This window comes from Pavona decussata, unplaced genomic scaffold (assembly GCF_977016875.1).
Source record: "Pavona decussata unplaced genomic scaffold, jaPavDecu1.1 SCAFFOLD_114, whole genome shotgun sequence".
NCBI lineage: Eukaryota > Metazoa > Cnidaria > Anthozoa > Scleractinia > Agariciidae > Pavona > Pavona decussata.
In genome coordinates, this window is record NW_028145528.1 from 6,843,266 (window position 1) to 6,866,393 (window position 23,128).

At 39.1% G+C, this 23,128-nt stretch overlaps 1 protein-coding gene across 1 annotated transcript; it reads left to right on the forward strand.

Moving 5' to 3' along the window:
• The first annotated feature begins 170 nt into the window (after nt 1-170).
• On the forward strand, nt 171-21,486 carry LOC146470523 (DNA-directed RNA polymerase II subunit RPB2). Its single transcript, XM_085122624.1, has 23 exons — nt 171-346; nt 457-683; nt 1,926-2,038; nt 2,582-3,125; nt 3,288-3,484; nt 4,412-4,531; nt 4,905-4,968; nt 7,486-7,892; nt 8,437-8,548; nt 11,155-11,309; nt 12,077-12,275; nt 13,106-13,274; nt 14,038-14,134; nt 14,705-14,799; nt 15,342-15,463; nt 16,009-16,089; nt 16,174-16,221; nt 17,153-17,242; nt 17,541-17,648; nt 18,297-18,410; nt 18,894-19,054; nt 20,189-20,384; nt 21,082-21,486. Exons 1-23 carry the CDS (start codon nt 328-330, stop codon nt 21,181-21,183), a joined length of 3,540 nt encoding a protein of 1,179 aa, XP_084978750.1. The 5' UTR covers nt 171-327; the 3' UTR covers nt 21,184-21,486.
• The last annotated feature ends 1,642 nt before the right edge of the window (nt 21,487-23,128 follow it).

Sequence of the window (23,128 nt, forward strand, 5' to 3'; positions counted from 1 at the left end):
ATCGTATACATCGTATTGGATTTCCTTGATTTGTTTGTTTTGTTTTGTTTTTGTTTTTTTTTTTAGGGGGGGGGCACGGGGGAGGGAAGGTTGTTTCTGCTCGTGGTTATGAGGGTGGGAGGAGGGGAATGGGGTGGTGATCCTGTGCCCTAAGATTAGTTCCCAGGTCATCTCCGTTTCTTTCAGCTTCGGCTGTCATGGCGGAAGCTTTCAGTACGGAAAAAGAAGGGGAAATCACAATCCGTTTCAATCGGTAATCTAACATCGCCATCGAGTAAAACCAAGTTTAAATCAAGTTCATAAACAACTGCAGGTTATATAGGAGTCATGTATGACCCCGATGACGGTAAGAAACATGTTTTTGATGCAGTTGTTTCTGAATGACATGCAATTATAGTGATCAAAACAAAATTGCAGCCGGATGCAGGTTTTTATAACCCCTTGCTTCTATAACAGATGTTGGTTATGGAGACGAAGAGGGAGAAGAAATTACCCGAGATCTGTGGCAGGAAGCCTGCTGGATCGTTATCAGTTCGTATTTTGACGAGAAAGGTCTCGTTCGCCAGCAGTTGGATTCTTTTGACGAGTTCATTCAGATGTCGGTGCAAAGAATCGTAGAAGACTCTCCTGAAATTGATCTGCAAGCGGAGTCACTACACATGACTGCAGATACAGAAACTCCTGTAAGCATTTTTGAGCGCTATCATTGATGTTATTAAAATTAAACTGGGGCTGCTACAAGAACTGATGTAAACTTTCATGTAAAGCTTAGTTCATGTTGCTTCCGATCTAAGGGGAAGTCACAGGGAAAGTCCCTCCCGTCAACAACTAATTTTAGCCCTTTTCCCTTTAATTTGTAAGACTCCCCCCCCCCCCCCCCCCTGCTTCGTCACCCCGTTTTGTCTCAAACTGGTTTGAATTCAGAAGAAAAGCTAGCTGCCCTCAAAACAAACACTTAGACCTACTTTGCCCCTTAACAAAAAAATAATATTTCGCATTGTGACCTTCAGCAACAATTTAGTGAAGTATTTATCTAGGGCCAAACAATAAATTACAAACAATCCATATACACAATCTTGTAGCCAGATGCTTTGTCATTGGAGAAAACATCTGGTAAAATCGGTCACATTCGCTAATCTGATTGTTCAATAAAAATGACCCACTGCAAGCACATCAATATTTTCACACAAATTTTCCAACTTTTGCTTTGCGCGTGCTTGGGCTAAGCTTTACAAAAATATATTTTGACACTTCTATTCTTCCATCAAAGCGTTTCTTGAATTCAGTATTAAAACATTAAACAAACTGTTTGTCTCTGCTCAAAGTTTCACGAAAAGTTTTGCTTCGTAACCTGGCACATAAAACTAACTTGTACATGTAATACAGCACACACACTTTGCTCACCATCGTCAATTAAACGTAGCAGTGGCTTTCTTCTTTTCTAAACCTTGAAATCTGTTGATTTTCTTTTCTGAGTATAGTATGTGAAATATTTTTGACATTTATAGAAATAAATTGTTCTTGAAAGTCTATCTTAGGCAATTTGTGAGCAAAGTCTTTTTGCTGCAAATGTTGAGCTTGTGCAGTCATGTAATGTGTCACATTCCTGACACATCGTGACATAAGTAAACAGATTTTACCAGATGTTCTCTCCGCAAGAGTGAGAAGATCTGTGTATGAGATTATATAAATTTAAGATAGAAAATGTAAATTTAAGATAGAAAATGTAGAAGATTATACATATACAATTTAGTTTATTACAGTATAAAGCAGTTAACCTCTCTTAACTGTTATGAGAAAGTTGAACCTTTTTAATCGGGAAGCTACAGTAATGTGAAGAACAATATTATTACTAATAATCTTCACTAATTATTACTCTTTTTTGCTCTTTTACTCTTATATAATTACTCTTTCTTTTTTCACAGCCAAGATTCTTACTCAAATTTGAACAAATTTACCTGTCAAAACCAACACATTGGGAGAAAGATGGTGCTCCAAGTCCTATGATGCCAAACGAGGCAAGGCTGAGGAATTTAACGTAAGTTGAGCTTACGTATCCATGTACAAGATTTGGTAAAGGTGCACTTTTGCAGCAAGTCGCTGAGACCTACATGTAATGTAACTCTTGTTTATGTAAGATTATTAAGCAACTACAGTCAAATAGGATTATTACCACGCCTCCCTGGTTGGCATGGGTTCCCCCCCCCCCCCCCCCCAGCATTTGAGCAGGTGGGAAGAGTCAAGAGATTGTAGAGTATGTGCAATGCTAGTTGCTGGTCCCAGGACATAACTTGGTTCAGAGATAAGTCTTCATTGACCTAATTGTATGTATGTCAACGTCAGATCAAAGCTTCAAATTGCTTCAATTTGTGACTCATACTGTCAATAATATTAGTGATTTTGTAGATTGAAGCTGTTGGGATCAAATTATACAGGAACCAGAAATGTAGGTGAAATGTGAATTTAACCAAACTATGATATGTATTGGGTTCCTTTAGCTTCTCTTTTGATAAGTACATAACACACATGTATATTAAACATCAGCATTTTGATCCCATACTTTATTAATTTTGTTTTCCAGTTATTCAGCCCCTCTGTATGTTGATATCACAAAAACTATGATCAGAGAAGATGAAGATCCTGTGGTGACACAACACAGTAAGATGTTCATTGGAAAAATCCCGATCATGCTGCGATCCACGTACTGTCTCTTGAGCGGCCTTACTGATCGTGACTTGACAGAACTCAACGAGTGTCCTTTGGATCCTGGAGGTTATTTCATCATCAATGGATCAGAGAAAGTGCTTATTGCACAAGAAAAAATGGCTACTAATACAGTTTACGTGTTCTCCAAAAAGGATTCAAAGTATTCATTCACTGCAGAAATCAGATCTTGTCTGGAACATTCATCACGCCCCACAAGTACCATGTGGGTGTCAATGTTGGCAAAAGGAAGCCAAGGAGGTCGCAAGAGTGCGATTGGACAGAGGATTGTTGGGTCTTTGCCGTACATCAGACAGGAAATTCCAATTATGATTGTGTTCAGGGCTCTGGGTTTTGTGGCTGATCGAGACATTCTAGAGCACATTATTTATGATTTTGATGATCCAGAAATGATGGAAATGGTAAGAAGTTACATGTATGGGTACAATACAGTTTGTTAGAGAAGAACAGTGAGCTGAAAGACATTCTTCGAAGACATTGTTACTGTTTATGTTTATGTATTTGTTGCCATGAACATCTACATGTGCACTGTACATCGATTTTAAGTCTGTTGTATCTTGTAGGTAAAACCATCCTTAGATGAAGCTTTTGTCGTACAAGAGCAGAATGTAGCCCTAAACTTTATCGGTACTCGTGGTGCCAGACCTGGTGTGACGAAAGAGAAACGGATCAAGTATGCAAGGGAGATCCTTCAAAAGGAAATGCTCCCTCATGTTGGTGTCAGTGATTTCTGTGAAACAAAGAAAGCTTACTTCTTAGGGTGAGTCAATATTCCCATGCAAGACATATAACAATAAAAATTGCTGTTTGCAACCTAGCCATTACATTTCATAGCTCTGAGCTACCAATATTCCACCTTCAAACGATTGGTTGGGATTTAATCCACACTGGGAAAGATTACAAGTTACAAACGAAATATAGCATTTTATATGAGCCCATGTTAGTGTACAAAATAGTGAAATTTGATAAGTGGCTAAATGTAATTTAGGCAAAGTTAAAATCAAGGCAAGTGCTGGGACATGCGGGGCAGCTACCCTACTTTGCAGGGGCCCCTGGGTTCTTACAGCTCACATGTTTGTGCCAATTCATTTCACATCTGTTCACTTGCCGGAGCTTGTGCTGTCTAAGTTTGTTGCTCCCAGTCCTTCCCACCCTAAGGTAAGTATGGTTTGTGGTGCATGTGGTAAGTATTTTTATTTGTATACTGTCTGTTTTATCTCCACTGATCTTATCAGTGTGACGGTGCCGGGTGGTTGCTGCTCACAGGGTTGCCATGGTTTCGCACCTTGCTTAGCTCACTTCACCTGTGGCACCACCGGTCTTTCAGGCACCAACCCCCAAGCTCATCCACTAACGATGAGTTTAACCTACAGTAGATCAGATCAGTCCAAGTACTTCTAGATCAGATAAGTCAAAGTACTTCACGAGGTGTGTAAGATTTGCCATTATTATCAAAAAGTTGAAAAATGTCCATGTTCAACATTGGTATAATTATGTTTCTAGTCTGCTCTATATGTGTATATGTTGTAGGTTAAAATGAATCCAGGTTAAAATGATTTCAACCTAGGTTGATTTCTATTTTCCCTTTGTTTAAGGTTGGGTAATTTACATGTGAAACAAAGAAAACATATATTAATGTATTTTTTGGTCACTGATCATGTTTTACGGCATGCTATCTTTTGTACAGTTACATGGTTCACAGACTGTTGATAGCAGCACTTGGTCGAAGAGAGTTGGATGATCGAGATCACTATGGCAACAAAAGGCTTGACTTGGCAGGACCTTTGCTGGCATTTCTGTTTAGAGGGTCAGTAGGAACTATGTTATGCCTATTATAATAGGACATTTTCGCTATGGCGTCATTTTACCACAACTTTCTTTGCCGTCCACTGTGATTACAAAATTTGAATTTGAAAAGGAAAAGGAAATGAATTGTGGTAGTTGTAGTAAAATGACACCATCATGAAAATGGCCTGTTAGATAGGTTAATTTTCAAAGAGGGGTCAGCTATTTTGAGAGTTTACAAGTTGTGAATATGCTGTATCTTACTTGATAAAAATAAATTTTCAGGTCTTGTGCTGCATTATGAATTTATTTTTAAAAGATATCACATGTAATTGAAATTAAAAGAATTGTTGATACAATTTGAAAGTATTCTTTTGAAACTTTTAAAATTTCAGGCTGTTCAGGAACCTCATGAAAGAAGTGAGAATGTATGCACAAAAGTTCATTGACAGAGGAAAGGTATTTGCCGCAGACCTTTATAATTTTACACTAATTTAAAATTTTTGTGTTTGGCCAGTAACGCAAAACAATCCACACTGCTGGAAAGAGCACCTTAAAATTTGTTCAAAGGCCACTTTGAGAGTCTTGTTTGTTAAAATAGCAAATAGCAAAGATATGGTTCTGTGAATTCAGGAATTTTTGCAGACGTTTGAATGAAGACAGGCAAACTTTGCCAGCCAGATGTCTATAAAATTTTCTTACCTTTTTTTAAATTTTGTTTTGTTTGTGTGTGTTTTCATAAAGAATACTAGATACTACTTAGAAATAACTACTTAAACAGAACTTACTATACTTACAATGTTCACACTTAGTCTAATAGTATTTACAACACCTTTTAATCCACAATCAAAGGCTCCTGTGAGCCAACTCGTGAATGCAGATGACACATAGTAATTGCAATTTAGACGGCTACGGAAACTTCCTCAAAAGCTAAAAGAAATTATATCTTTGCCCGATTATGTAACGAAAAATGACCATTCTTGTACTATTAAAATGATTGTCAAATTATTCTGTACAGATTGAATAAGCCGATTATTCTGATGCGCCGATTAAAAAATATCACATGTTTTTTTTATTCAAAGTTTATAGGAGCACGCCATGTGCAGCTACGTCATGCAAATTTGTGTGATAGTCCGCGGCTACTGGATTTCGCGATCGGGCTAGTGGATTCTAACCATCACTTGCCCGATGGGCAAGTGAAGTTTTTTTGGGAATTAAAATTACAAAATTACTGTAGGGCAAGCCGATCTCACAAAGGGAAATATGTTCAACAAAGTATCGCATTACGATTCATGCCCGACATAAATGCGTGAAATTTTTCCTTTGGAGTTCAGTCCACGCAATCCTCAAGTAAAAATAATGAACTATGACAAGCTCTTGCTAAATAAGAATTATTTATCGACCGCGTCCTTTTGCTTTCCCATAAATTACCAGTTGTAAATTTCGAAAATGAAACATTTTTTCCCTTTGAAACCTCTATGAAAGCTGACAAGATCTTAAAAGTGTTCATTTCACCAGAAATTTGCATAATTTTGTTTACGACGTCAATGATGCGTGACATGGCACGTTCCGCTTTCGCGTGAAAACTGACAAATTAAATTATTTTTTAATTAAATTATTTTTAAATTAAATTATTTTTAATTCTTGAAAGAAACCGCACTTCGTAGAAAAAAACGAAAAAATCCTATAACTTTGCTCAGATTCAACGAAAAATCCCCATTCTTACACTAAAATGATTGTCAAATTATTCTCTACAGAATGAATGAGAGAATTCTGACGCGTCGTGAAACAAATTTTCACGTTTTTTTTTTTTTTTTTCACTAATTGAGTTTACGACCCCGGACTTTCTGAAAAACTGAAAAAACTTGAAACTTTGCTCAGATTGAACGAAAAATCGCCATTCTTGCACTAAATGATCGTCAAATTATTCTCTACATATTGAATAAGAATTTCCTGATGCGCCATGAACAACAAATGTTCGCGTGTTTTTTCCACTAATTGAATTTAAAACTCATTCACTGCGCACGCCCGAAAGTTAACGACAAAACCGACTGATCGACTGATCGACTGATCGACCAAGTCGAGAGTCAGCTATCGCTATAACTCGTTCATTGCGCATGCGCGCATTCACGAGTTAAAAATAGATCTAACAAATTACAATGAAAAGAAAAAAAAAACATTAAGATGGTACAAAAGGGAAGAAAACGAAACACAGGTAACTGCACGTGTTACTTACACAGACCTTACTCAGCATAGATAAAGAACAGATTGCATATATACATTATTTGCATCTATGGGATGGTTGCCAGCATTTGAGGATATTGGAAGATAGTTGCAATTGATTGAGAGGAAGTGATGTTATCTATCAGTGAGTATATATTCTGCAAGAGGTTCCCATTTTTCCATATCACCGCTTTTTGTCTCCAACTTGAGTCTTGATTTCAAACTTTCTTACTTTAACAGAACTATATCTTTGCTATTTTAAAAGACTAAACTCTCAAACTTGGCCTTTTTACTAATTTTAAGGTGCTCTTTCCTGTAGTGCATGTGTTGATTAGTTTGTGTTTCAGGGCCTACGTATTACCATTATAGGGGAGAATTGGTTGTTTCCCATACTTACATAAAACACATCAAAAACTGGGATGCTGAAAAGTCTTTTTCTATTGCTCAGTTTGAATTTTAGGCTGTTCATAATGACATTTACCATTAGAAACATTTCCAGCATACAGTGTACATTTATGCAGTTGGGCATAGCAGTGTATTATTTGACTTGTTTTTGGATTACCAGACACATTAATTTTGCTTTTGGTTTCAACTTTTGCAAACCAGTTTGCTTTTTATTTTCTTCACTCTGGTTTAGGACAAAGAAAATAAAAATCAAAGAGGTTGAAAATTTCAAACCAAAAACAAATTTAAACCACAACAAATATGTACTTGATTTGTCTGTAACTGTACTTGTACCATTTCATTTTATAGGACTTCAACATTGAACTGGCCCTCAAACCAAAAGTGATTACAGATGGGCTGAGGTACTCTTTAGCAACAGGAAACTGGGGTGATCAAAAGAAAGCTCATCAGTCGCGCGCCGGCGTGTCACAAGTTCTCAACAGACTGACGTTTGCATCAACTTTATCCCACTTGCGGCGTCTTAACTCCCCTATTGGTCGAGAGGGTAAACTTGCTCGTCCTCGGCAGCTGCATAACACCCATTGGGGTATGATTTGCCCAGCTGAGACACCAGAAGGTCATGCCGTAGGACTGGTGAAGAACTTGGCTCTAATGGCGTACATTTCAGTTGGCTCCCAACCCAGCCCCATCCTGGAATTCTTGGAAGAATGGACTATGGAGAATCTGGAAGAAATCACACCATCCGCCATCAACAAGTGAGATTTGCGATAAATGAGTGAAACCTTTGAGATAAATAAAATTTTCCTGTTGTGGGAAGGTTACATAGCAATAATTAAAGTTGCGGAAGAACTGTAATGGTAATCATATTCCACATCACATTCTTTTGCAATTTAGAAATGCTGGTTTTGTTTATCCCAGAAGGTCATGCAATATTATGTTAATTTAGAACTGCATCTCTTGGTTTGAAATGAAATTTGATCACCCAACTTGCATGACAAAGGACATGTTCCCTGTCCTAGAACTGTGATGCCTTATACATGTAGATGTTTTGCTGAGGGGTCACAGGGTTTAAAGACTGAACATTTTACCACACTGGGAAAAAAAAATGAGAATTTCCAGTGAAACTGTTTAGTGAAAGGATAAGAACCTTGATAAAAAAGCCATATCCATGTACAATAGCTGTGATATGACACAGTATAAATTAGCTAGAAGCATAACATAGTAATTGTATATCTAGATCCCCTTTCAATTAAAAGTGACACTCTTTCTTTATGCACTAATAAACATTTATCTCCATAGTGCAACAAAGATATTTGTGAATGGCTGTTGGGTGGGAATCCATCGTGATCCAGATCAGCTGATGAGCACACTAAGGAGACTCCGGAGACAGATGGATATCATTGTGTCTGAGGTAATACACATACATGTACAGATGTACATACAGTGTTCATTGCGTGTCCTGAAACTTTGGTTTTGTGGCTTTCTTGAACTTGTTTCAAACACGAAGTTGAGTAGCAAGGAAGCTGGCAGACTGCTTATGTCTACAATGTACTCTGTGATCTTGTTGTGGAGATATTGGGATTTTCTGAGATTTTGGAGTATACCATAAAATTTAGTGCCCAATCTTTACAATAGATGTTTAAGACGTCAACTTGTTGTTCCTGAAAGATGTAAACTTCCATTTCACACCCAAAAGTTACAACTTGTAGGACATGTAAGTTATATCAGATTGGAATGTCATCATGACAGTTCCAATATGAAAACAGTTTGTTATTCAACAAACAAGTAACACCACCTTCAAGTTGCACCTTTTGGAAGTCAAATCAATGCAGATTTAGGCATTTCTAAATAATTATATATCTTTTAGTAATAGCATATTTTTTTAAACATGAGCATCCCAGCTCAAGTCTATATGTACACTTCACAATTATTTGAAAGTTAGAACCTAAAATTTTGGTCATTAATTGTAGTTTTGTACATGCACATCCACACTCTTGAGATCAAATGTCTGGGCAAACCCTCTTGAGGTCTGGCAACAAACAGGGCTCTTGTAATGGATATGCTCCCTCCTTTTTCCAAAACTACCTCCCGGTGTAAAGGTTTGTCATCCTATTGACCCAGGGTTCTTCATCTACATGTACTTGTTGTATCCATCTGATGCTGTTTGTACTTCTTATTTCAGCCCTACATGTACACTGACAACAGATCACGCAAAGAATGTGATGTATGTTGGTGTGCAGGATTAACTCCACTGAACCATTAATGCCCACTTTTACTAACAACTAATTGTATTTTTCTGTTGGTAACTATGGCTGGGCATGTACATTTAGTTATAAGAAGGGCAGTCTATATCTGTAATGATAATATTGCCTGTCTGCATCTAGCTTTATAAAATTGTTGCAACAGCCTGGAACATGAAGCAATTCTATTGGGAGAATACGGTAAAATTTTTGGGGTTCATGATAAGTCCCTACCAGTTCTCTTGACAAGTCTCGATGTTGCTGCAAGATTTAAGAATAAGGGTGTTTGGGTGTCCTAAGGTGATTTGGTTTTTGAGGAGATTTGTGAAACATTTTGAGCTCGATATGCCTCAACATGTTTTCTTTGCATTGGCTGGAAAAAAGTCCATTTTGCTGTCAGGCAAGGCACTTGTCTGACATGGTTATGTCTACCCTATAGACAAACTGTCTTCTGTTTAACACTTATAAACAGAGGTACAGTAGATGTAGCTTTGCATGAGAAAGGAGTAAACCTGGGCCTAGTTGTTTAAAACCTGAATAAGCTAATCCTGGATTAACAGGAACTTTCACTCAGGTTACTAATCAGTAAACATCCTTCTAGACGTTTCTTAACCACTAGCTTAAAAGTAGCCTTCTAAAACATTTTTAACTAGCAAGATGAAAGTCTCTGTTAACTATTAATCATGGGTTAGCATTATTTGGCTATCAAACAATTGGGCTTATGGGTATTCCCATTTATGTGCAGCTCCACAGAACAGTCTCCCTGAAATTGAAGTTTTCTTCAATCCCTGTTTGTATACTGAGCCATTATGTCATAGAGAGGGATGTTGTTACACTTACTGGGCAAATGAAAAACACTGTGAACAATGAACATGCTGAATAAACTTTGAAAGCTTGTTTTATTGTTGCTGGCCATCAGATTTATTATGCTAAAACTAAAGGAAATGGAGCCTTTTGGAAATTTTTTTGCAGTGATTACACAAGCTCTTTTCTCTTTCAAAGTTTAAAGGGAACCTCCACTCTGACAATACATTGACATTAAATTGTTGGAAATTAATAATGTTTGAATTCTAAATTTTAGTTTTTGAAAAAATAATAGAAATAACACTCAAGTGTGGAACCCCGTTAATACAACCACCTTCGGGCCGCGAAAATGCAGTTGTAATGACGGGGTGGTCGGATTAACGAGGTTGTAAAACTAAGGAAATGACTGGACTTTCAATTCATTTGGGGCACAAAAAAGTGGTCGTAATAACAAGGTTTTCCTATTAACAAGGTGGTCGTAAGGCGGGGTTCCAAAAATGTGAATATGATTATCACCTATTTTCACTTTTATATTTCCAGCATGCCGCCATTTTGGATTTTATCATGTCATACGGTTGCCGCTTTTGCTTTTTTCAGTAAGCAGAAGTGTTTTGTGTGAAGCAATAGAGCAACTGTACAGTATTACTTCATGAAATCCAACATGGTAGTGATAATCAACTTTTGTCAAGGACTTTCTTTTCGACACAGAAATATTATTTCCATGCTTTCCGATGAAATTTGAAATTAGATTGTTTTCAACAATTTAACATTAATTTATTTCAAGAGTGGGAAATTGTTCACAATGTTTAGATTTGCATTGTAATATAATTCAATTGAGGTAGAGATTGTTTTGTACAAAGATTCAACACTTTCATACAGTTTTTATTCTTGTGCTGTGATGGTCTTTGTGGGAACCATACCAGTAACTTCAAAATGAACAGGCAAATGAATGCACTGATTTGTTTACATGTAGGTTTCCATGGTGAGAGACTTCAGAGAAAAAGAGATTAGGATTTACACAGACGCAGGACGAATCTGTCGCCCACTGCTGATTGTAGAGAACCAGAAATTGTTGCTGAAGAAACATCACATTGATCAACTGAAGGAAAGAGAGTACAACAACTACAGGTATGCAATAATTTGTTTTTTGAGAATGGTGTATTATTCAGTGAGTGAAACAGGCATACTCGGAAAAAGGAAATCTGAGTACTCCTTTCCGGAGTCGAACCTAAGACCTTCTGATTACTAGTTCGGATGTTCTACCACTGAGCTACAGGAGACTTGTCGGAGCTAAGGCCATTAAATTAGGTTTGTTTCTTGTGTCTTAAGTTAAGCAAGAGGATTTTATCCAGGATGAAAGTATTTTTTTCTCACACCACTCTTGTTTGCTAGCAGCTGCCGCAATATTTTCAGATTGTCGTAATGCAAGAATAATTGTCAGAGTGATGTATTTCTCCTTCTCAGATTCATGTCTCGAGACTGTTGCCTATAATGATCTACAAGGGGGAGCCTAACCCTGCCCCAGACCTTATTTTCATTGACAAAAATGGGTGAAGTACGTTTCTTAAAGCTCACATATTTTGTGCCTGAAAGACTATTTCCATGTTCATTGTTCATTACCAACATTTTGAACACTTTCCAAGATTAAGAAACACATAAGACTACATGAAGTTGGCACGAAAAACTATAACTAGTTGACGGGATCTGGATTTGAAAATACTTCTCAGTTCTAAACACTCTTCAGAAGTTTCAATAAATGGACCCCAGGGGAGCTGAGATTTTTCAAATTCAGAAAATTTTCACCCCGTACAACTACTGGACAGAAAATTAATTTGATTTAATAAGAGGGTTAGTTTTCAAATTTAGATAACACACACTTCCTTTGACCTTCGCAGCTGGCAGGACTTGGTTGCAGGTGGAATTGTGGAATATATTGACGTCAATGAAGAAGAAACAGTGATGGTATCCATGACACCTGACGAGCTGGTGGAGAAGGGCCAGGCGTACTGTTCAACTTACACTCATTGTGAAATCCACCCTGCCATGATCCTGGGAGTGTGTGCGTCCATTATTCCATTCCCGGATCACAACCAGGTTTGTTCAGTTAGATACTGCAACTCATGTATAGCCTCGTTTGAAGTAGTTAAGAAGTAGTAAGTCATTTGAAAGTAATTTGGAAGTAATTTGTAATTGGAGGGCTTGGTGCATAAGCGACCTATAATGCATTTCAGATAGCTTTTTGTTGTTTTAGCTCAGATTCACTGGATTTTTTTGCATGTGGCCTTCAATTCCTTCAGGAAATTCTTACAAGTCAGTCAATGAGATGCAGTTTACAAATGTTATACCGATCGACTGAGGAGCTTACCATTCGTTCCAATGGTACGAATCGACTGACTAGTTTTCCATTTGTACCAATGGTACCAATCGACCATTCGTTTTCGCATGGCTTACAAGTGCTAATGAGATGCATTTCACCAATGGAATTCCGATCGACTGAGGAGCTTACCATTCGTTCCAATGGTACGAATCGTAAGGCGTCTTTGACAAATCGTAATCTTTTACCAATGGTACGATTGGTGAGGGTGTTTTGACGATTCGTATCCGTTTGTGTATATTGGACATGAGTGTCGTTTTCAATAAAAACCTATGATTATGAGCATGATTTCCGTTTTGGTCACAAAACGAAGCCGAAAGCAGCGGATAAAACATTGGGGCAACGTTTCGTGTGCAAAGGAAACTGACAGATTGCGAGGTAGCCTCCTGGCAGTCATCTCCTTTTTGCTTTTAGCGGAAAGAAGAGGAAATAGAAGACGCCTGCACGGAGGTGCCATATTATTCAAAATTTTCAAAGTAATTGAAATAATCTTAGAATCAATCCGCTTTGAAACCTTTACTATGTTTTTGCACTGCAATTTTTTTTTCAGTCTCCTCGTAACACATACCAGTCCGCTATGGGAAAACAAGCCATGGGTGTGTACATCACAAACTACCATGTTCGTATGGACACACTGGCCCATGTGCTGTACTACCCACAGAAGCCCCTGGTCACCACACGCTCCATGGAGTATCTAAGATTCAGAGAACTACCTGCTGGTGAGTAAAGCATGGTTTGCTCTAAAAGCCTTGGATAGGAAAGTAAACTCAGACCTCGTCCACACCGATGCGTTTTCAAAAGTCTCCGTTTTCATCTCGGCGAAGACGTATTAAAATATTTTCGTCCATACCAGCATTTTCGTATCGTTTTCACCTCTCCACACTAAAACGCTCGAAAACGGTGAAAGCGACTGGCACCAGCGATTGCGCATGTATACATGTGCGGATAAGGACTGGAACCGATCTCGTGTGACGCTATTTACGTCATCGTATTGAAAAGTCACGTGTTCCGTCCACACTATGAACGAGGCATTTTCAAAACGATGCGTCTTCGAAAGTCCCCGCTATTGAGACAATTTCCGAAAGCCTCTGTTTTCATCACTGTTTTCGATCGTGTTAGTGTTGACTGTAGCCGAAAACTTACCAAAAAGTATAAGTTTTCAAAGCCTCATACTTGCTCGAGTACTTAGTAGAAACAAAAATTGAAGGGGTGGTCCATAAAAGGCCAATGTTGAAGTTTGCGTCTCTATTAAAGTTTTCTTTAGATTTCCTTCATTTTCGACATACTGCATGTATGGCCCACGTTCCCAACGATCATCAGATGAAAAACTTAGCACTGTACATTTCGCTGTTTGGCCTTCGTTTTGGTTAAATTTCTATCAGTTTCTGGAGCAGACTTTTCCCCCAACGGCAGTGCACCTTCTGTTTCACTGGTCTTCTCCTTTTTGTAGTAATCTTTGTTTCGTTCCTTTTCTGTTGTCAGGAATCAATGCCATAGCAGCCATCGCATCTTACACTGGCTACAATCAGGAAGATTCAGTTATCATGAACGCCTCAGCCATTGACAGAGGACTGTACAGGTAAATAGACAAGTTTTGCTTGTATCGTGAAGTGCAACATTTTTGTTCGCCAAAATGTGTGTTCGTGTAATCAGCGCACGAGATTGCACCTAATAAACAACTATTTTGGTTCAAAGCTTGAAGCCTAAGTGACAACACCGCAAGGTAGTGTGGGTAATTTAGTCTCAGATTTCACTAAACAAGGCATGGTTCATCCGTACAGAAAATATATTGCGGAGGCAAATGTTCAAAGTTTTTTCCCATCCTATCACACTGAGAACCGTGAAGTTACAGTCGAATTACAACAGATTTACAGCTAGACCCATACTTTCTTTCATTCTTTTCCCATAAACAACATTTTAATTGAAATAGCTATATGCGGTCAAAGAAAGCCTTACCTTTCCGCATTGGCGACCAGTATTTGACCGTTTCTCATCAACGTGAGGAGACCAAGACTTGGTTTACAGAAAAAATCCCTGCAGTCCTGCCTTGCAAACTGGCCCTGAACACCCTCTTCCATACCCATTCCACTGAGTTTACCTTGGATGCTGATCCACACACGTAAGTAATAGAGATTTTGAATTTTACCAGATCTGTGTTTTACCGCTCCTATCGCGATCAAGAATCCAAAAGAGGAATGGACCAAGAAGAAACTTTTGAAAAGCCGACTAGAGATACTTGCCAAGGTAAGGTCGTGCAAGTCACACTATACACAGGGCCGAAGGGAGTTTTCATCGCCAAATTGTTTTTGTCACCGTAGTACATACACAATACTACGTTACCACACTAATAGTCGTTCGTTCTGAGAATTCTCATTGTTCACGTTTCGTTTCGGTACAAAGTCGTGTCGCTACAACTTGAAATCGATTCTAACTGCAACCAAAGCCCAAGCCTTTCGTCCTCACGTCGGACTCTTAACTGTATGTGGGGCCCATTCCTAATCAACCGTACGGAAAAAAGATGGCGAGTGTCAGTTCAACACAATACCTTGCGAAACTAACCCTTGTACTGACAACAATATGTATGCCAGGTTTGAAGTTTTCAGAACATTACTGTGCGTTTTTTTTAGTGTTGCTGAAATGTCAGCGTTTCAACAAAAAAATCTCGTACAATGTATATGAACTCAAGTGCAAGCAGAAAAAACTTGACTTGAATCTCCGAAGTGTACTCAATATTAATCAAACTCATGAAACATTCAAATGTATTTTTGGTGATATTTCGTTTTCAGGCATGCGCAATGCTGTGTATGATAAGCTGGATGATGACGGGCTCGTTGCTCCTGGCACTCGAGTGAGTGGCGATGACGTCATCGTAGGCAAGACTACAACTCTGCCAGAAAATGATGACGAGGTAAAGTATAGCACAGTAGAAAAACGAAAGAAAAATGGAGTCCACACCTCAAGAAGACAACAAACCCTTCAAGGGCGAAAAGCAGGGTTTTTCCAGCTGTGAACGTTTAAACTTTTAGTCTGTATTGTCATACTCTTTTTAACTTTAGTTCCTTGAAATAAATGTTACGGAACGTTGCCCTCCCAACAGTTAACAATTACCCTGCGAAATCGGGCGGAATATCGCCTTATACTTAGCTGACAAGGCCATAGGCCGAAATGGTTAAAATCAGGGGATATTCCGCAAGATTGAGCAGAATAACTGTTTTATTATTCAACAAATTGATAACAAAGTACAGTTTTGAAGAGCTGGAGATGATCTTTATTTTGCCATTTTTCTCCCCGACACACAAAATTACGTATGTCGCAGGATATCTGTTGGCTACGGACGACGAATATTCAGTGCACCATTTCCATATTTGGGTAGTGTTTTAATGTGTATTATTTGTGCTCCTATTCGGGAATAATAATTTGACGTCTGTTAATGCATGTATGATGTCGTTACAGCTGGAAGGGACAACTCGACGGTTCACCAAGAAAGATTCGAGCACATTCCTTCGCCCAAGTGAAACAGGCATCGTCGATCAGGTAGGCTCTCGAATGTTGTCATCACCGTCACACTCTTTTGTAACATGCTGTTAATAATGTTCTGTTGTTCTTTGCGTTTCCAAGGTCATGGTAACAATTAACCAAGAAGGATACAAGTTCACCAAAATAAAGGTAACCCTGAATTTCTCTGATAATGTTTGGAGGGTACCTACTGTAGGCCCAATTTTAACGTGGTATTTACTCGTGTTGCTTGTAGTTTCTTGGTGACCTGTGTAACCAAAACGTAAACTTCTTTGGTTTGGCTGTTGTGTATCGTTTCGGCGCCATTTTGAATTAATTATTTTGGGCCGCGTACACACTAGTACTGGTTTAAACGGTAAACAAAAATATGGCCGACGTTTTGTGACATGTTACTTCCTGGAACTGATGAAGCTTCGGTTTCACAGTAATAGTCAATCAGAACCAAACTGAATCCAACGCACTTGACTTCTAGGTTAAGCCCAGAAAAGCTGGCAAGAATCGCACTGAATCAGCTTGATAATAACAAACAGCAAATAGCAGAATTTGATAAGTGAATGGTGAAAAGGTTGAAAAGAATGCAGATTGGATTCTTTTCTGCAACCTCGAATTAGGCCTTGGTTCGGTTTGAATCATATGTTTTGATTTGTTCTGTTTGTTGGTCATAAGTTTGTCGTACGTTGTTTGTTTGTTTGTTTGTTTGTTTGTTTGTTTGCTTGCAATCATTGCTTTCTCACTGTTTTTCAAAGTTATCAGTCAACCGAATAGGAGAATCTTTGTCTACATGTTTAGCCTTGTTAGCACACAGCATAAACAACAAGGCTACTGTTGCTACAAATCAATCCACTCTATAAATTGAAAGAGCTCGGCCAACATAGCACTTTTAAATAGTTTTTGAGAAAGGAACTTTAAAATTATCAAGATTTTGAAAGCTAATTTCTCCAAGAATATTAAACATAATTATCACACTGATAATCAGCCTAATTATCAAAAGTGATACGCTGTTTTAGCTTATGGTGTCCATTTATTCTTACCATATTGTTTGATATATGCTAATGGCTGTTATTATATTTACATTTGTTAGGTCCGTTCAGTTCGTGTTCCTCAAATTGGAGACAAGTTTGCCAGTCGGCATGGTCAGAAGGGAACTTGTGGAATAACATACCGCCAAGAGGTGAGTTTTGATTGGTTTCAACTTGCACACGATGGATTGTAATCGGTTCCGTTTATCCTTGAGAGTGGCCTGATACTTTGCAAAACAGTTGATATCAGTTTTACTGATATGACTGACTGATATGACTGACTGATATGACTGACTGTAAAGGAGTTTAAAGAATTTTTCTCGAATAAATAGCTCCCAAGTTTTATTTTAAACTTCGATAAAAATTATGTCTGACCTAGCTCCGTAACATTCGTTTAGTAGTACCATTACATGAGTTCAGTATGTTCATTATTGTCTGTGTTTGTATTAGGATATGCCTTTCACGTGTGAAGGTATCACTCCTGATGTGATCATCAATCCTCATGCCATTCCCAGCCGTATGACAATCGGTCATCTGATCGAGTGTCTGCAAGGAAAGGTAAAGTGACAGTTTGTTCTTGCTCAATCTCAGCGTCAGCTTATAAAAGACGAATAACTACTTTAAATTGACGTTCTAAACAGGTTACTTTTGTCTTTTCTTGACTTCATTGGGATTTTTGGCTGTGAATCCGCCGATTTATCATTCGACTGGTCAATTCTCTACTTTGTACAGGAAAAAACTTCGTAGCATTCTAACAAGCAACTAACAGTCGCAAACTAAATAGACTGTTCTTGCAACGTAACCTTAGATTACGTCGGTACTACCCATCTACTGTAGTTAGGTCTCACTTGCTTCCGCTATTTTCGTACGATTCATGATGCGTTGACGTCGGGAAGGGGGAACTGCGTTCAATTTTTACCCTGGTGTGACCCTTTTTTGGACCAAAATACGCCATTCCCCAAAACCGTTTTCAGACCTGGCCTGTCAATAAAAATCTATGCCCGTCTTCAGACTTGATGTCTGTGTATCTCACTTTGTAACCCCCGCCCTAATCAGGGCTAACTGTATCCAAACTCTATAGTAATTGCTTTGGGTCCTTTGGCTGAGGGATCATTGCAAGTATATGAAAGCAAACTTACTGTGTTTTCCAGTAGCAGATTATTACATTTTTTGTCTTTTGTTGCTCACGAAAATAATGATTGTCAGGTGTCAGCTAACAAAGGGGAGATTGGTGATGCCACGCCCTTTAACGACGCTGTGAATGTACAGAAGGTATCTCAACTGCTTAACGACTATGGATATCACCTGAGAGGTAACGAGGTAAGTGTCACACAACATTTGAGAGGTAACGCAACTGTTCTGACTTTTCCGTAGTTCAGTCAGTACACGCCGTCTTGTGCCTTGTAACCTGGTCTTAGTTATTAGTCAGTCCATCTTTCCTTTCTTTCTATCGGGCGGAGTGCAATCCCGTGTAACGATTCCCTATTTACGAATTTCTTGATGTAACAAATACAGCTCAAAGTCGGGCACTTTTTTCCACTGAAAATGAATACGCTTTTGAAGTGAGAAAGTTCCAAATCGAAAAGATTAGGATTTGGTGGGATCTGAAAGATCGCTTAAGCACTGTTTCGATCCGGATAGATCAGCAAATTGAGCTAAACACAAGGCGTGGAATGTACTCCCGCCACTCCCAACCAAGTGTATTGTTGTGAGTCTAACCCTGGCATCATTGTATTTAGTCACAGTAAAGATTGCAACTTTTGTGTTGCATTGAGTTTGAATTCCTCTCTCTGCTGCTCGTAGGTCTTGTATAATGGATTCACGGGAAGAAAGCTGAACGCTCAGGTTTTCTTGGGTCCAACGTATTACCAGCGTCTAAAGCACATGGTGGACGACAAGATCCACTCCCGTGCCAGAGGTCCAGTTCAGATTCTTACGAGGCAGCCTATGGAGGGTCGATCACGGTGAGTAGTAAGTTTGTCCATGACTCAGGCTCAGTGTACATAGAGCTGGGGGTATTGTTCTTTTGTTCGTACTTTTGTCCTCTCGACCAACCATGTAAGACGTTGCAAACGGTGCAGGTCGCTCCATTTGCAAATAGAGATTTTTTGTCCGGCTTGGCCTTCCATCCTTACTAATACGGACGAAACCATTAAAAACGCTCCAAAGACGAAGCTTTTAAGAAATGGTGTTGACATTGAAGATTTATCCTATACTTGCGGACGAAAAAAAAATGAAAACGGAGGTGGGTGTCATAACAGCATCGATATAACTCGCTAACAAGTAGCCGGGCTACGATCATTTTCAGCCGTGCAAGCCAGAACTGCAAAAGAAAATAGTGAAAACGCATACAAGTGGACGAGTTCAAATTTCCGCTCTCAAGGAAAAATGATTGAACAGACGCATGTGGGTGGTGCCTCACATTACTTTCTTTGAAGTTTCATGCTTGTGATAAGCTGTGTTTAAAGGACCCTAGTCAGCCACACCTTTGTTTTTGTTTATATGCAAGAGTTTGGCTATTATATTTTATTCGGAGCATGTCGAAATGAACGAAATCACTGTGAAACTACTAAAGATAATGAAACATACTTTCAGGAACACAACTTACAGTAAGGCAATAAGATTTCGCTTCACCATGCAATATCAATGATTTCGATGGCGTCGAAAATGGCGGAGGCTGACTAGGGTCCTTTAAGTGCAAAATCTGTTTTATAAAGCACTCTTATAATATAAATGAACTGGACCACGCTGAAAAGGAGCATTCTGATTGGCTCCCAGAGCGGTCCGACTTTTCCTTTTCTGACCGCTGAGATGGACGGCTTACGTTAAAACGTGCGTTTGAAAGAAGCAAAGAGTTTCTGAAGTAGGAACTGTTCAAACTTTGATGTCGAAGTTTTACTTTCTCAGTTGCACTTTTTCTCGCACTGCTTGAATATAAACAAGTTTCATGCAGACTGGAAAGCAACAAGCGGGAGAGTCCATATAATAAAAACCTTATCTAACTAGCTTGTTCAATCTGTATTGGAAAAATATTGGTCTCGTCCTCTTTTTTTTTTTTGTTTGTTTTCTTTTTTTTTTAATTTTTTTTTTCTCTTTAGTGATGGTGGTCTTCGTTTCGGTGAGATGGAACGTGACTGTATGATTGCACACGGTGCAGCACAGTTCCTGAATGAGCGGTTGTTTGAGGTGTCTGATCCATACAGTTGTCACGTGTGTAACCTGTGCGGACTCATCGCTATCGCCAACTTACGAAATAACACATTTGAATGCAGAGGCTGCAAGAACAAGACACAGGTAAAGAAAATTGCCAACTTGTTGGCGTTTAACACCTTAAGGACGGTGCCTTCCTCCCGGGATTGCCCGAGAACCTCTAATTAACAAATCGACGGCAGTTTTCAATGATCTGTACTCTTATAGACCATAAAATTACGCCATAAAGTGTTCAAACCTCAAGTGGAAGCGAGTGGTTTCACTCTCTGACTGCCAAGTTTTGTTTTGAGTACAGACCATAGAAAATAGCCCTCAAATTGTTTTTTACAAAACATGGAAAAAGTACAAGTGGAACTGGCGTTATTTTCCGTTAAGAAAGCGCGCGCGTTACACCTGACCTCATTTTTATTGTCTGTACTCTTATAGACAATACCTAGGAGCCAATCAGCGCGCAGGAATTTTGACAGTTATTCTAAGATTTCTTTTTTACAATAATTGCGTTCGACGTAGAAAGAACGCACTCCTAATACAGATTGGAGTCGAGATTGTATTGGACAATGAATGAATGGATCTTGGGACGCGTATCTGGCATCCTCCCTCAGATTTTGCAGGGGCGGATGACATCATCACCAACTTGGCAAAGGAGAGAGAGCCTGGGATAGAGATCATCAAACGCACTCCCTAATCTTTGATCATTACTTAGAAATAACTTTAAAGCGGGCCTAAAAGAGATCCACAAATGTATCAACTAGTTGTTTATAACGTTTGTGTTTGTTTGCAGGTGTCCCGTATTCGTATGCCATACGCCGCTAAGTTACTCTTCCAAGAGCTAATGTCCATGAGCATCGCTCCCCGGATGATGGTGTGTGATCCAGTCAAATGAGTGATACATATCCGGGACCTTCAGCCAAACTGACACGATCGTACCTGTTTGACAGGTTTTCAAACAGTCCTTTCTCCAGTGGAGTTCCTAGAAGACGGAGGAGCCCAAACAAATCTCATTTGTACAGCAAAAGTAGTTAAACGCACTCTCAAATGTGCGATGGAACTATTCGATTTAGCTCAGGTTGGCTTGTATCCATGTAGGAGAACGTTTGTGGCAACGATAGGGTTCTTTGTAAAACTTCTTTGTATAGGAAATTATTAAGTTGTGTAATTAATAAAATCACGTTATATTCCTAAAGGAGCCACGTGGTGATCCTTTCGTCCCTGAGTTTTTGTACCCTTTTCCACCCTCTCCCCAAGCTCATACATAGAGGTTCAATACCCACAATGTCCATCTATGATATGCCATGCCATATAAAATTACTTGATTGGTGCAGTTCATATAATTTATATATCCAAATTGGGGGAAGGAAAGCGTGCCTTTGAAGGAAGCTGGCTTAATAACCCTTTTAAATTTTTCTCCCAATATTTCAAAAAGGTAAAGAAATATCCAGTGCTTGTGAAAAATGTATCAGCAAGCGCTTCTAAACGACTGCGTGGGAGGCAGCGCTTCATTGGGGTTTGTGCGTTTTTCGCTTTCTGAACGAGTGAAAACTGGGACGAGAGCGAAAAAAATGGAGGAAGGAGGGAGGGGAGAGCAGAAAGAGGAAACGCTTCACCCGCAAATCCCACGAACGGGGTTTCTGATTGACGCGGCATGGTACCGTTAATTGACATCCAGGGATCAAAGTGTCTGGCGTCGTTTGGCTTAGACCGCGTAGCAAGTGTTTCAGTGGGGGTTTTGAGTCTTTTTTCGTTTTTTGACCGCGCGGATACGCTTGCTGTACAGGCTACGTTTCAGCAACGTACTTTGGGTGGCATGTCAAACGTGTCATCATGTCATTTTAACCTCAGGGTGATTTCATTCTTCAATGTGGGATCGTAACCACTGAGTTTCGACTTCTTGTGACCTTTGTACGTGGGTCACTTTTCTGCGTTCAAGTTCGCTGAGATGTTATGTTGTTCTTGTTATAATTATGAACTTTGTCCCAAAGTGAGGATAAAAGTGATGATATTGACAATTATTAAAAACTGGATCATGGTATAATACAATTCCGGGGATTTGATTGGTTAAGGACGGTGCCTACTATTGTTACTGCGCATACGTTCTGCGCATCTCGTGATACTCGGGTTTCCTATGGGTGGTGGCTACTAATACAGGGATATTTTTGCGCGGTTTAAAACTATTCGGGGAAAGCAGAACTTAACAAGTGATTTAGGTATTCAAAAATAAAATTGGGGGTAACCATGCATTTTTCAGAGATAATTAAGCTTCAGTTTTGGAAAAAACCGCCATACATTGCTTTGTATTTTACTGCTTTTTAGAATAATTGTTGCTTAATTATCTCTTAGAAATGAGTGGTTACCCCCAATTTTCTTTTTGGATTTCCATGGCCCTTGCTAAAATCTGCTTTTCCCGCATAGTCATAAACCACGCAAAAATACTTCGGTATTAGTAGGCACCGTCCTTAAGCGGCCATGGTATATCAGCCATTATTAAAAACTGCATCATTGTATAATGCAATTCGAGGGATTTGATTGGCTAAGCGGCCATGGTATATGAGCAATTATACCATGGCCGAGAAATGGCGACCATTAAATTGCCTTCTGGTCGTTCTTGCACAGCGAAATCAGTAAGATCTAGCAATATTTCTCGGTTGTTTTTAATAAAACAATTATTCCACTTGCGCTTGTTGGATATGAGATGATTATAGCCAACTCGGCGCTACGCGCCTCGTTGGCTATCTATCATCTCATATCCAACGCGCGCTCGTGGAATAATTGTTAATTATCATCACTTTGTCCCCGGCATGTAAACATTTGACTACTTGTGCGGTGGTGGG

Bases quoted from the DNA above. Each gene is read 5' to 3' on its own strand.
- LOC146470523 (XM_085122624.1), top strand. The intron at 17,243-17,540 runs GTGAGTTTTGAT...TGTTTGTATTAG, and splicing joins GAATAACATACCGCCAAGAG to GATATGCCTTTCACGTGTGA. The intron at 17,649-18,296 runs GTAAAGTGACAG...AATGATTGTCAG, and splicing joins TCGAGTGTCTGCAAGGAAAG to GTGTCAGCTAACAAAGGGGA.